At 39.7% G+C, this 14,073-nt stretch overlaps 1 protein-coding gene across 1 annotated transcript; it reads right to left on the bottom strand.

The window, feature by feature from the left end:
• Positions 1-10,318: 10,318 nt before the first annotated feature.
• On the bottom strand, positions 10,319-11,173 carry LOC137640450 (piggyBac transposable element-derived protein 4-like; the record flags this gene model as incomplete). The annotated part of the gene is made up of 2 exons (XM_068372992.1): positions 10,632-11,173; positions 10,319-10,343 (listed from the first exon to the last, which is right to left on the bottom strand). Coding segments are annotated over exons 1-2 (537 nt in total), but the record flags the coding sequence as incomplete, so codon positions are not given.
• Between the last annotated feature and the right edge of the window lie 2,900 nt (positions 11,174-14,073).

Genomic DNA, 14,073 nt, shown 5'->3' with positions numbered 1-14,073 from the left:
TAGTCTTTGGGTGGTTCCGCCTGGGGCTCTGATCCGCAGGTCGTTAAGAGAATCCAGACTTCATTGTATTAATATATATGGCTTATTTGAAGTATGAAAGAAACACGTTTAAATGTGCAAAAATTTATCATTAATTGAATGCCAATTCCCAAACCTACCAATTAGCTACGATGGTGAGGATGGGTTGATTTCAATTCTAAGTACAGATAACCAGAATTTGACAGGTATATGTATAGAAGAATTGTCATGGACTTTTATCTTTCTTCGTGGCTGAGTGGTATGGTCACTGGCATACAGATATCCTGGATGAGGTTTCAAATCCCCGTCGGTCCGATATCATAGTCTTTGGGCAGTTCCGCCTGAGGCTCTGATCCCCAGGTCATTAAGCGAATCCAGACTTTAATGTAATTATATATTTGGCTTATTTGAAATATGAAAGAAACACGTTTAAATGTGCAAAAATTTATCATTAATCGAATGCCAAGTCCCAAACCTACCAACTAGATACGATGGTGAAGATGGGTTGATTTCAATTCTAAGTACAGAAAACCAGAATTTGACAGGTATATGTATAAAAGAATTGTTATTGACTTTTATCTTTCTTCGTGGCCAAGTGGTATGTTCACTGGCATACAGATATCTTGGACGAGAGTTCAAATCCCCTTTGGTCGGATATCATAGTCTTTAGGCAGTTCCGCCTGGGGCTCTGATCCCCAGGTCGTTAAGAGAATCCAGACTTTAATATATTAATATATATGGCTTATTTAGAATATGAAAGAAACACGTTTAAATGTGCAAAAATTTATCATTAATCGAATGCCAAGTCCCAAACCTACCAATTAGCTACGATGGTGAAGATCGGTTGATTTCAATACTAAGTACAGAAAACCAGAATTTGACAGGTATATGTATAAAAGAATGGTCATTGACTTTTATCTTTCTTCGTGGCCGAGTGGTATGGTCACTGGCATACAGATATCCTGGACGAGGGTTCAAATCCCCGCTGGTCCGATATCATAGTCTTTAGGCAGTTCCGCCTGGGGCTCTGATCCCCAGGTCGTTAAGAGAATCCAGACTTTAATGTATTAATATATATGGCTTATTTGAAATATGAAAGAAACACGTATAAATGTGCAAAAATTTATCATTAATCGAATGCCAATTCCCAAACCTACCAATTAGCTACGATGGTGAAGATGGGTTGATTTAATTTCTAAGTACAGAAAACCAGAATTTGACAGGTATATGTATAGAAGAATTGTCATTGACTTTTATCTTTCTTCGTGGCCGAGTGGTATGGTCACTGGCATAAAGATATCCTGGACGAAGGTTAAAATCCCCGCTGGTCCGATATCATAGTCTTTGGGAGGTTCCGCCTAGGGCTCTGATCCCCAGGTCATTAAGAGAATCCAGACTTTAATGTATTAACCCTGGACAGGTAGCATGGCCAAAACCGCCCGTAACAGGTAGAGTGGTGTCACATGTGTTACACTCCCTTTCGGGGGGGGGGGGGGGGGGGTTAACGGGAGGATACCAATTTACAATTTTTTTTTTTTATAGTTTACTAGTTTAAAGAGTCTACTTTCTACTGGTGTAGGAGAAAAAAAAAACTTTGAATATAAAATAACACTGTACTTACATAAATACGAAAATAAGTATAAAAATACAATTTTTCCTAAATAACTTGCACTGGACACTTTAAAATAAAACAATGAACAAAAAACTACTTGGGTGCTGCAACTAGCGTCCTCTGTGCACAACTTGACGTAAAAAAATCGCCGATATCAGCAAAACTGCCAGATCTGTAAAGAAAAGAAAAAGCGGTTAATTTTTGTATACGCAAAATCACTACAAAATATTTGTGTGAAAGGAATGCTATATTTATAGTGGTAATACTTATTATATTTGGATGAATTTTTCCAAAAGTCATCTACAATGATCCCAGATGATTGCAGAACCTTAGGAATTATATATAGTTAATATAAACTGGGCAAAAGCTTAGTTCGAATGTAACACGTACCGTGCGCCATTGACATAAAAGAAAGGCATATCTAGAAAGAGTACTAATAATTGATGTATATGTAATAAAATGGTAAATAAATAATCTATGATGACCCTAGATGACAGCAAAAAGGTTAAAAATTGTTTTTAGTAAGTATAAACGGGTAAGAAAAATAATTCGTGAAACTTACTACTTGAGTTGGCACTGGTCTCAGGTGTAGTTGACATGGGAGTTACAAACAGGCTTATGGCACTTGCCACACAAAAGCTTGGTCCTGACATTAGAAGAAGAAGGGCAGAGAGGGCATCTGTTGCGCTTCTCACTTCGTTTAGGAGTGTCTGGACTCTAGTCTTCGGGATCTTGTACCGCAAAAACAGAGCAAATGAGGTAAGTCAAGTCCCTCCGGAAGTACCTCTTGTTTGCGAGTCTTGAAAGTGCTGCATCACGGGCGAGTTCCATGGCCAATTCCACAGAAAATTGCCTCCTGTTATACAAGGTGTTGTCAGGCAAATTTTGGTGGATAAAAAAGGAATTATTCACAACAAGATTGATAATCCCATAGAAGACACATACGGGCCACCTCCGGGTCTTCCTGCTGCAGGTCAGGGCAGAACATATCTGATCGAACGTGTCAACTCCTCCCTTTGTGGCATTATAAAACATGTGCATGTGACTTTTATGATCCTCAATAACTGTGGGATTGTGATGAACTGTGGAGAGAATCTGGATCCTTTTCGTCGGCTTGACACGGCACAAAACGGTGACCTTGTCCTTGTAATTATACGTGGCAACAGATTCTCCTAATTCCATGGGCGTTGACAGCAACACAGTAGGCAGGTACGGTTTTGGACGAATAGTACCAACTAAATGCATCCCACGTTCACGGAGAGCCTTGGCTAGTGGCAGGGAAGTAAACCAGTTGTCCGTCGTAACAATACGCCCAGCCTTCCTGAAGGGTCGGTTTAGCTCCAACGTGAAGTATTCTCCCAAGGGCGTACTTGTATTGGTAGTTCCCTTGCCCAGGTAGGGAATAGCATTGCACATGTAGAACGTGTCTGCATCACATGCCATAACTAACTTGATGCCATACCTAAGAGAAAAGAAAACGAAATAAAAGAAACAATAAATATAAAGAAAACAAAATAAAAGAAACAATAAATATAAAGAAAACAAAATAAAAGAAACAATAAATATAAAGAAAACAAAACTAGACCTATAAGATTTTTAAAAAAAATTGCATATATATCAAAAAAATTAAAAATATTGAACACATATATATATATATATATATATATATATATATATATATATATATATATATATATATATATATATATATATATATATATATATATATATATATATATATATATATATATATATATATATATATATATATATATATATATATATATATATATATATATATAAATAAAACTTTTTACTTACTTTGCTGGTTTATTCAGGATTTACATCCTGAAACGGCACCGTCCCCTGAAGCCGAGGAGCTGCTCATCCACAGTGAGATGCCCACTGGGTTCATAGCTGGCAATGCAATCGGCAATGACCTGGTCCCAAAAATTCCTTATGGGAGCAAATTTGTCATGTGTCACACGCTCCTCCCTCGTGGCAATGCTGTCAAAACGTAGGGCCCTCTGAATAAAGGCGAAGTGGCGCTCACCCATGATGCTCCTGTAGAAGGGACATCCTAGAGACTTAGAGAACATCTCTTCCGCTGTCAGATGATTGTCCTTCCGTGCCCCTGTCATGATGAGGATCCCAAGGAAGGCACGTAACTCCATGAGGGTCACATCCTTGAAGGTGGGGTCATTTTGCCGCTTGTATTTGTTCCGTAGGGTTAGGATTTTGTCATTGGTGTGGATGACCACTTCTGCAAGCATTATATTTGTCAAAAATTTGTCAAACACTTCAGCAGGAGTCCTACACCCGAAGACAGCCATGGTAGGACCGGCACTGTCAAACTGGTCAATCTTCAAGATTGGTGGCATTGTTGGGTTTGGCTCTGAGTGCCACTTCCTGTTGTCCCTAGCCATGTAAGAGTTATCCGGCAATCTCTTCAATGCCACACCTTCTGCAGGGCAAAGAGGTCCTCTCCTCCTTTTCCTACTCCTCATCTCCACGGGACTAAGATGAGGCACAGGAACCGCAGGATACGCTGAAGAAGGCCCAGGAGACGCTGAAGAAGGCCCAGGATACACTGAAGAAGGCCCAGGATACGCTGAAGAAGGCCCAGGAGACGCTGAAGAAGGCACAGGAGATTCTGCAGGAGTCACAGGAACAACGGAAAGAAGACGAACTGGTGCGAGACAGCAAAATCATGTCTCTCTTCATGCGCTGTTTCCGCTACTTCAGCAGCCAAAAGTTGATCCTCGTTTTCCTCATGCAGCAAGGTTTCATTGTCGACCAGGTCGTCTTGGATAGTGTCTTCTTCAAAGGTAAGGGTCAAAGGCTCTTCTTCATCACTACTGACGAAAAGGAGCTCCAAAAAGTCCTCCTCCTTGAGATATTTCTTCGCCATGCTGAAAATCTGAAAACAGGAAAAAATAGAAAATTAGAAATTACCCTCAAAATCACATTCTTGCTGCTTTCAAAACCAAATGGCGATTGGTACAAGAACCTACACCATTCACTGATATGTTCCGATAGACACAATTACATTATTTCACTAAATAATACAGTAATGTAAAATACAAAATGTTTGCGTATGCGTGACATCCCCCTGTTACGGTAACGTGGTTGCTAATATGCAACAATTCCAACTTTGGATGCCGATATCTGACGAATGCGTTGGAGTAGAGAAGTGGCGAATGTTTCCTGCGATGAAGCTGGTGAGCAACTAACGGCTCCTGGGTAGACAGGCCAGAGCCTGCAAGGCGTCTATGCACAGAAACGAAAAAGCGACTTTTTGCGCCGCGTCCCGGCCAAATCCGACACCACTCTACCTATCCAGGGTTAATATATATGGCTTATATGAAATATGAAAGAAACACGTTTAAATGGGCAAATTTTTATAATTAATTGAATGCCAAGTCCCATACCTACCAATTAGATACGATGGTGAAGATGGGTTGATTTCAATTCTAAGTACAGAAAACCAGAATTTGACAGGTATATGTATAGAAGAATTGTCATTGACTTTTATCTTTCTTCGTGTCCGAGTGGTATGGACACTGGCATACAGATATCCTGAATGAGGGTTCAAATCCCCGCTGGTCCGATATCATAGTCTTTGGGCAGTTCCGCCTGGGGCTCTGATCCCCAGGTCGTTAAGCGAAACCAGACTTTAATGTATTAATATATTTGGCTTATTTGAAATATGAAAGAAACACGTTTAAATGTGCAAAAATTTATCATTAATCGAATGCCAAGTCCCAAACCTACCAATTAGCTACGATGGTGAGGATGGGTTGATTTCGATTCTAAGTACAGAAAACCAGAATTTGACTGGTATATGTATAGAAGAATTGTCATTGACTTTTATCTTTCTTCGTGGCAGAGTGGTATGGTCACTGGCATACAGATATCCTGGACGAGAGGTCAAATCCCCGCTGGTCCGATATCATAGTCTTTAGGTGGTTCCGCCTGGGGCTCTGATCCCCAATTCATTAAGAGAATCCAGACTTTAATGTATTAATATATATGGCTTATTTGAAATATGAAAGAAACACGTTTAAATGTGCAAAAATTTATCATTAATCAAATGCCAAGTCCAAAACCTACCAATTAGCTACGATGGTGAAGATGGGTTGATTTCAATTCTAAGTACAGAAAACCAGAATTTGACAGGTATATGTATAGAAGAATTGTCATTGACTTTTATCTTTCTTCGTGTCCGAGTGGTATGGACACTGGCATACAGATATCCTGGATGAGGGTTCAAATCCCCGCTGGTCCGATATCATAGTCTTTGGGCAGTTCCGCCTGGGGCTCTGATCCCCAGGTCGTTAAGCGAATCCAGACTTTAATGTATTAATATATTTGGCTTATTTGAAATATGAAAGAAACACGTTTAAATGTGCAAAAATTTATCATTAATCGAATGCCAAGTCCCAAACCTGCCAACTAGCTACGATGGTGAGGATGGGTTGATTTCGATTCTAAGTACAGAAAACCAGAATTTGACTGGTATATGTATAGAAGAATTGTCATTGACTTTTATCTTTCTTCGTGGCCGAGTGGTTTGGTCACTGGCATACAGATATCCTGGACGAGAGGTCAAATCCCCGCTGGACCGATATCATAGTCTTTAGGTGGTTCCGCCTGGGGCTCTGATCCCCAAGTCATTAAGAGAATCCAGACTTTATTGTATTAATATATATGGCTTATTTGAAATATGAAAGAAACACGTTTAAATGTGCAAAAATTTATCATTAATCGAATGCCAAGTCCCAAACCTACCAATTAGCTACGATGGTGAAGATGGGTGGATTTCAATTCTAAGTACAGAAAACCAGAATTTGACAGGTATATGTATAGAAGAATTGTCATTGACTTTTATCTTTCTTCGTGGCCGAGTGGTATGGTCACTGGCATACAGATATCCTGGACGAGGGTTCAAATCCCCGCTTGTCCGATATCATAGTGTTTGGGCCGTTCCGCCTGGGGCTCTGATCCCCAGGTCATTAAGAGAATCCAGACTTTAATGTATTAATATAAATGGCTTATTTAGAATATGAAAGAGACACGTTTAAATGTGCAAAAATTTATCATTAATCGAATGCCAAGTCCTAAACCTACCAATTAGCTACGATGGTGAAGATGGGTTGATTTCAATTCTAAGTACAGAAAACCAGAATTTGACAGGTATATGTATAAAAGAATTGTTATTGACTTTTATCTTTCTTCGTGGCCGAGTGGTATGATCACTGGCATACAGATATCCTGGACGAGGGTTCGAATCCCTGATGGTCCGATATCATAGTCTTTGGGCCTTTCCGCCTGGGGCTTAGATCCCCAGGTCATTAAGAGAATCCAGACTTTAATGTATTAATATATATGGCTTATTTGAAATATGAAAGAAACACGTTTAAATGTGCAAAAATTTATCATTTATCGAATGCCAAGTCCCAAACCTACCAATTAGCTACGATGGTGAAGATGGGTTGATATCAATTCTAAGTACAGAAAACCAGGATTTGACAGGTATATGTATAGAAGAATTGTCATTGACTTTTATATTTCTTCGTGGCCGAGTGGTATGGTCACTGGCATACAGATATCCTGGACGAGGGTTCAAATCCACGCTGGTCCTATATCATAGTGTTTAGGTGGTTCCGCCTGGGGCTCTGATCCGCAGGTCGTTAAGAGAATCCAGACTTCATTGTATTAATATATATGGCTTATTTGAAGTATGAAAGGAACACGTTTAAATGTGCAAAAATTTATCATTAATTGAATGCCAATTCCCAAACCTACCAATTAGCTACGATGGTGAGGATGGGTTGATTTCAATTCTAAGTACAGATAACCAGAATTTGACAGGTATATGTATAGAAGAATTGTCATTGACTTTTATCTTTCTTCGTGGCTGAGTGGTATGGTCACTGGCATACAGATATCCTGGATGAGGTTTCAAATCCCCGCCGGTCCGATATCATAGTCTTTGGGCAGTTCCTCCTGAGGCTCTGATCCCCAGGTCATTAAGCGAATCCAGACTTTAATGTAATTATATATTTGGCTTATTTGAAATATGAAAGAAACACGTTTAAATGTGCAAAATTTATCATTAATCGAATGCCAAGTCCCAAACCTACCAATTAGATACGATGGTGAAGATGGGTTGATTTCAATTCTAAGTACAGAAAACCAGAATTTGACAGGTATATGTATAGAAGAATTGTCATTGACTTTTATCTTTCTTCGTGGCCGAGTGGTATGGTCACTGGCATACAGATATCTTGGACGAGAGTTCAAATCCCCTCTGGTCCGATATCATAGTCTTTAGGCAGTTCCGCCTGGGGCTCTGATCCCCAGGTCGTTAAGAGAATCCAGACTTTAATATATTAATATATATGGCTTATTTAGAATATGAAAGAAACACGTTTAAATGTGCAAAAATTTATCATTAATCGAATGCCAAGTCCCAAACCTACCAATTAGCTACGATGGTGAAGATGGGTTGATTTCAATTCTAAGTACAGAAAACCAGAATTTGACAGGTATATGTATAAAAGAATGGTCATTGACTTTTATCTTTCTTCGTGGCCGAGTGGTATGGTCACTGGCATACAGATATCCTGGACGAGGGTTCAAATCCCCGCCGGTCCGATATCATAGTCTTTAGGCAGTTCCGCCTGGGGCTCTGATCCCCAGGTCGTTAAGAGAATCCAGACTTTAATGTATTAATATATATGGCTTATTTGAAATATGAAAGAAACACGTATAAATGTGCAAAAATTTATCATTAATCGAATGCCAATTCCCAAACCTACCAATTAGCTACGATGGTGAAGATGGGTTGATTTAATTTCTAAGTACAGAAAACCAGAATTTGACAGGTATATGTATAGAAGAATAGTCATTGACTTTTATCTTTCTTCGTGGCCGAGTGGTATGGTCACTGGCATACAGATATCCTGGACGAAGGTTGAAATCCCCGCTGGACCGATATCATAGTCTTTGGGAGGTTCCGCCTGGGGCTCTGATCCCCAGGTCGTGAAGAGAAACCAGACTTTAATGTATTAACCCTGGACAGGTAGCGTGGCCAAACCTGCCCGTAACAAGTAGGTGGTGTCATATGTGTTACACTCCCTTTCGGGGGGGTTAACGGGAGGATACCAATTTACAATTTTTTTTTTTTTATAGTTTACTAGTTTAAAGAGTCTACTTTCTACTGGTGTAGGAGAAAAAAAAACTTTGAATATAAAATAACACTGTACTTACATAAATACGAAAATAAGTATAAAAATACAATTTTTCATAAATAACTTGCACTGGACACTTTAAAATAAAACAATGAACAAAAAACTACTTGGGTGCTGCAACTAGCGTCCTCTGTGCACAACTTGACGTAAAAAAATCGCCGATATCAGCAAAACTGCCAGATCTGTAAAGAAAAGAAAAAGCGGTTAATTTTTGTATACGCAAAATCACTACAAAATATTTGTGTGAAAGGAATGCTATATTTATAGTGGTAATACTTATTATATTTGGATGAATTTTTCCAAAAGTCATCTACAATGATCCCAGATGATTGCAAAACCTTAGGAATTATATATAGTTAATATAAACTGGGCAAAAGCTTAGTTCAAATGTAACACGTACCGTGCGCCATTGACATAAAAGAAAGGCATATCTAGAAAGAGTACTAATAATTGATGTGTATGCAATAAAATGGTAAATAAATAATCTATGATGACCCTAGATGACAGCAAAAAGGTTAAAAATTGTTTTTAGTAAGTATAAACGGGTAAGAAAAATAATTCGTGAAACTTACTACTTGTGTTGGCACTGGTCTCAGGTGTAGTTGACATGGGAGTTACAAACAGGCTTATGGCACTTGCCACACAAAAGCTTGGTCCTGACATTAGAAGAAGAAGGGCAGAGAGGGCATCTGTTGCGCTTCTCACTTCGTTTTGGAGTGTCTGGACTCTAGTCTTCGGGATCTTGTACCGCAAAAACAGAGCAAATGAGGTAAGTCAAGTCCCTCCGGAAGTACCTCTTGTTTGCGAGTCTTGAAAGTGCTGCATCACGGGCGAGTTCCATGGCCAATTCCGCAGAAAATTGCCTCCTGTTATACAAGGTGTTGTCAGGCAAATTTTGGTGGATAAAAAAGGAATTATTCACAACAAGATTGATAATCCCATAGAAGACACATACGGGCCACCTCCGGGTCTTCCTGCTGCAGGTCAGGGCAGAACATATCTGATCGAACGTGTCAACTCCTCCCTTTGTGGCATTATAAAACATGTGCATGTGACTTTTATGATCCTCAATAACTGTGGGATTGTGATGAACTGTGGAAAGAATCTGGATCCTTTTCGTCGGCTTGACACGGCACAAAACGGTGACCTTGTCCTTGTAATTATACGTGGCAACAGATTCGCCTAATTCCATGGGCGTTGACAGCAACACAGTAAGCAGGTACGGTTTTGGACGAATAGTACCAACTAAATGCATCCCACGTTCACGGAGAGCCTTGGCTAGTGGCAGGGAAGTAAACCAGTTGTCCGTCGTAACAATACGCCCAGCCTTCCTGAAGGGTCGGGTTAGCTCCAACGTGAAGTATTCTCCCAAGGTAGTTCCCTTGCCCAGGTAGGGAATAGCATTGCACATGTAGAACGTGTCTGCATCACATGCCATAACTAACTTGATGCCATACCTAAGAGAAAAGAAAACGAAATAAAAGAAACAATAAATATAAAGAAAACAAAATAAAAGAAACAATAAATATAAAGAAAACAAAATAAAAGAAACAATAAATATAAAGAAAACAAAATAAAAGAAACAATAAATATAAAGAAAACAAAACTAGACCTATAAGATTTTTTAAAAAAATTGCATATATATAAAAAAAAAATAAAAATATTGCATATATATATATATATATATATATATATATATATATATATATATATATATATATATATAAATAAAACTTTTTACTTACTTTGCTGGTTTATTCAGGATGTACATCCTGAAACGGCACCGTCCCCTGAAGCCGAGGAGCTGCTCATCCACAGTGAGATGCCTACTGGGTTCATAGTTGGCAATGCAATTGGCAATGACCTGGTCCCAAAAATTCCTTATGGGAGCAAATTTGTCATGTGTCACACGCTCCTCCCTCGTGGCAATGCTGTCAAAACGTAGGGCCCTCTGAATAAAGGCGAAGTGGCGCTCACTCATGATGCTCCTGTAGAAGGGACATCCTAGAGACTTAGAGAACATCTCTTCCGCTGTCAGATGATTGTCCTTCCGTGCCCCTGTCATGATGAGGATCCCAAGGAAGGCACGTAACTCCATGAGGGTCACATCCTTGAAGGTGGGGTCATTTTGCCGCTTGTATTTGTTCCGTAGGGTTAGGATTTTGTCATTGGTGTGGATGACCACTTCTGCAAGCATTATATTTGTCAAAAATTTGTCAAACACTTCAGCAGGAGTCCTACACCCGAAGACAGCCATGGTAGGACCGGCACTGTCAAACTGGTCAATCTTCAAGATTGGTGGCATTGTTGGGTTTGGCTCTGAGTGCCACTTCCTGTTGTCCCTAGCCATGTAAGAGTTATCCGGCAATCTCTTCAATGCCACACCTTCTGCAGGGCAAAGAGGTCCTCTCCTCCTTTTCCTACTCCTCATCTCCACGGGACTAAGATGAGGCACAGGAACCGCAGGATACGCTGAAGAAGGCCCAGGAGACGCTGAAGAAGGCCCAGGATACACTGAAGAAGGCCCAGGATACGCTGAAGAAGGCCCAGGAGACGCTGAAGAAGGCACAGGAGATTCTGCAGGAGTCACAGGAACAACGGAAAGAAGACGAACTGGTGCGAGACAGCAAAATCATGTCTCTCTTCATGCGCTGTTTCCGCTATTTCAGCAGCCAAAAGTTGATCCTCGTTTTCCTCATGCAGCAAGGTTTCATTGTCGACCAGGTCGTCTTGGATAGTGTCTTCTTCAAAGGTAAGGGTCAAAGGCTCTTCTTCATCACTACTGACGAAAAGGAGCTCCAAAAAGTCCTCCTCCTTGAGATATTTCTTCGCCATGCTGAAAATCTGAAAACAGGAAAAAATAGAAAATTAGAAATTACCCTCAAAATCACATTCTTGCTGCTTTCAAAACCAAATGGCGATTGGTACAAGAACCTACACCATTCACTGATATGTTCCGATAGACACAATTACATTATTTCACTAAATAATACAGTAATGTAAAATACAAAATGTTTGCGTATGCGTGACATCCCCCTGTTACGGTAACGTGGTTGCTAATATGCAACAATTCCAACTTTGGATGCCGATATCTGACGAATGCGTTGGAGTAGAGAAGTGGCGAATGTTTCCTGCGATGAAGCTGGTGAGCAACTAACGGCTCCTGGGTAGACAGGCCAGAGCCTGCAAGGCGTCTATGCACAGAAACGAAAAAGCGACTTTTTGCGCCGCGTCCCGGCCAAATCCGACACCACTCTACCTATCCAGGGTTAATATATATGGCTTATATGAAATATGAAAGAAACACGTTTAAATGGGCAAATTTTTATAATTAATTGAATGCCAAGTCCCATACCTACCAATTAGATACGATGGTGAAGATGGGTTGATTTCGATTCTAAGTACAGAAAACCACAATTTGACAGGTATATGTATAGAAGAATTGTCATTGACTTTTATCTTTCTTCGTGTCCGAGTGGTATGGACACTGGCATACAGATATCCTGGATGAGGGTTCAAATCCCCGCTGGTCCGATATCATAGTCTTTGGGCAGTTCCGCCTGGGGCTCTGATCCCCAGGTCGTTAAGCGAATCCAGACTTTAATGTATTAATATATTTGGCTTATTTGAAATATGAAAGAAACACGTTTAAATATGCAAAAATTTATCATTAATCGAATGCCAAGTCCCAAACCTACCAATTAGCTACGATGGTGAAGATGGGTGGATTTCAATTCTAAGTACAGAAAACCAGAATTTGACATGTATATGTATAGAAGAATTGTCATTGACTTTTAGCTTTCTTCGTGGCCGAGTGGTATGGTCACTGGCATACAGATATCCTGGACGAGGGTTCAAATTCCCGCTTGTCCGATATCATAGTGTTTGGGCAGTTCAGCCTGGGGCTCTGATCCCCAGGTCATTAAGAGAATCCAGACTTTATTGTATTAATATATATGGCTTATTTGAAATATGAAAGAAACACGTTTAAATGTGCAAAAATTTATCATTAATCGAATGCCAAGTCCCAAACCTACCAATTAGCTACGATGGTGAAGATGGGTGGATTTCAATTCTAAGTACAGAAAACCAGAATTTGACAGGTATATGTATAGAAGAATTGTCATTGACTTTTATCTTTCTTCGTGGCCGAGTGGTATGGTCACTGGCATACAGATATCCTGGACGAGGGTTCAAATCCCCGCTTGTCCGATATCATAGTGTTTGGGCAGTTCCGCCTGGGGCTCTGATCCCCAGGTCATTAAGAGAATCCAGACTTTAATGTATTAATATAAATGGCTTATTTAGAATATGAAAGAAACACGTTTAAATGTGCAAAAATTTATCATTAATCGAATGCCAAGTCCTAAACCTACCAATTAGCTACGATGGTGAAGATGGGTTGATTTCAATTCTAAGTACAGAAAACCAGAATTTGACAGGTATATGTATAAAAGAATTGTTATTGACTTTTATCTTTCTTCGTGGCCGAGTGGTATGATCACTGGCATACAGATATCCTGGACGAGGGTTCGAATCCCTGATGGTCCGATATCATAGTCTTTGGGCCTTTCCGCCTGGGGCTTAGATCCCCAGGTCATTAAGAGAATCCAGACTTTAATGTATTAATATATATGGCTTATTTGAAATATGAAAGAAACACGTTTAAATGTGCAAAAATTTATCATTTATCGAATGCCAAGTCCCAAACCTACCAATTAGCTACGATGGTGAAGATGGGTTGATATCAATTCTAAGTACAAAAAACCAGGATTTGACAGGTATATGTATAGAAAAATTGTCATTGACTTTTATATTTCTTCGTGGCCGAGTGGTATGGTCACTGGCATACAGATATCCTGGACGAGGGTTCAAATCCACGCTGGTCCTATATCATAGTGTTTAGGTGGTTCCGCCTGGGGCTCTGATCCGCAGGTCGTTAAGAGAATCCAGACTTCATTGTATTAATATATATGGCTTATTTGAAGTATGAAAGGAACACGTTTAAATGTGCAAAAATTTATCATTAATTGAATGCCAATTCCCAAACCTACCAATTAGCTACGATGGTGAGGATGGGTTGATTTCAATTCTAAGTACAGATAACCAGAATTTGACAGGTATATGTATAGAAGAATTGTCATTGACTTTTATCTTTCTTCGTGGCTGAGTGGTATGGTCACTGGC

Source organism: Palaemon carinicauda, chromosome 5 (assembly GCF_036898095.1).
Source record: "Palaemon carinicauda isolate YSFRI2023 chromosome 5, ASM3689809v2, whole genome shotgun sequence".
NCBI classification, from domain to species: domain Eukaryota; kingdom Metazoa; phylum Arthropoda; class Malacostraca; order Decapoda; family Palaemonidae; genus Palaemon; species Palaemon carinicauda.
The sequence above is the reverse complement of the archived record's forward strand: the minus strand, read 5'-3'. Positions and strand labels throughout refer to the sequence as shown.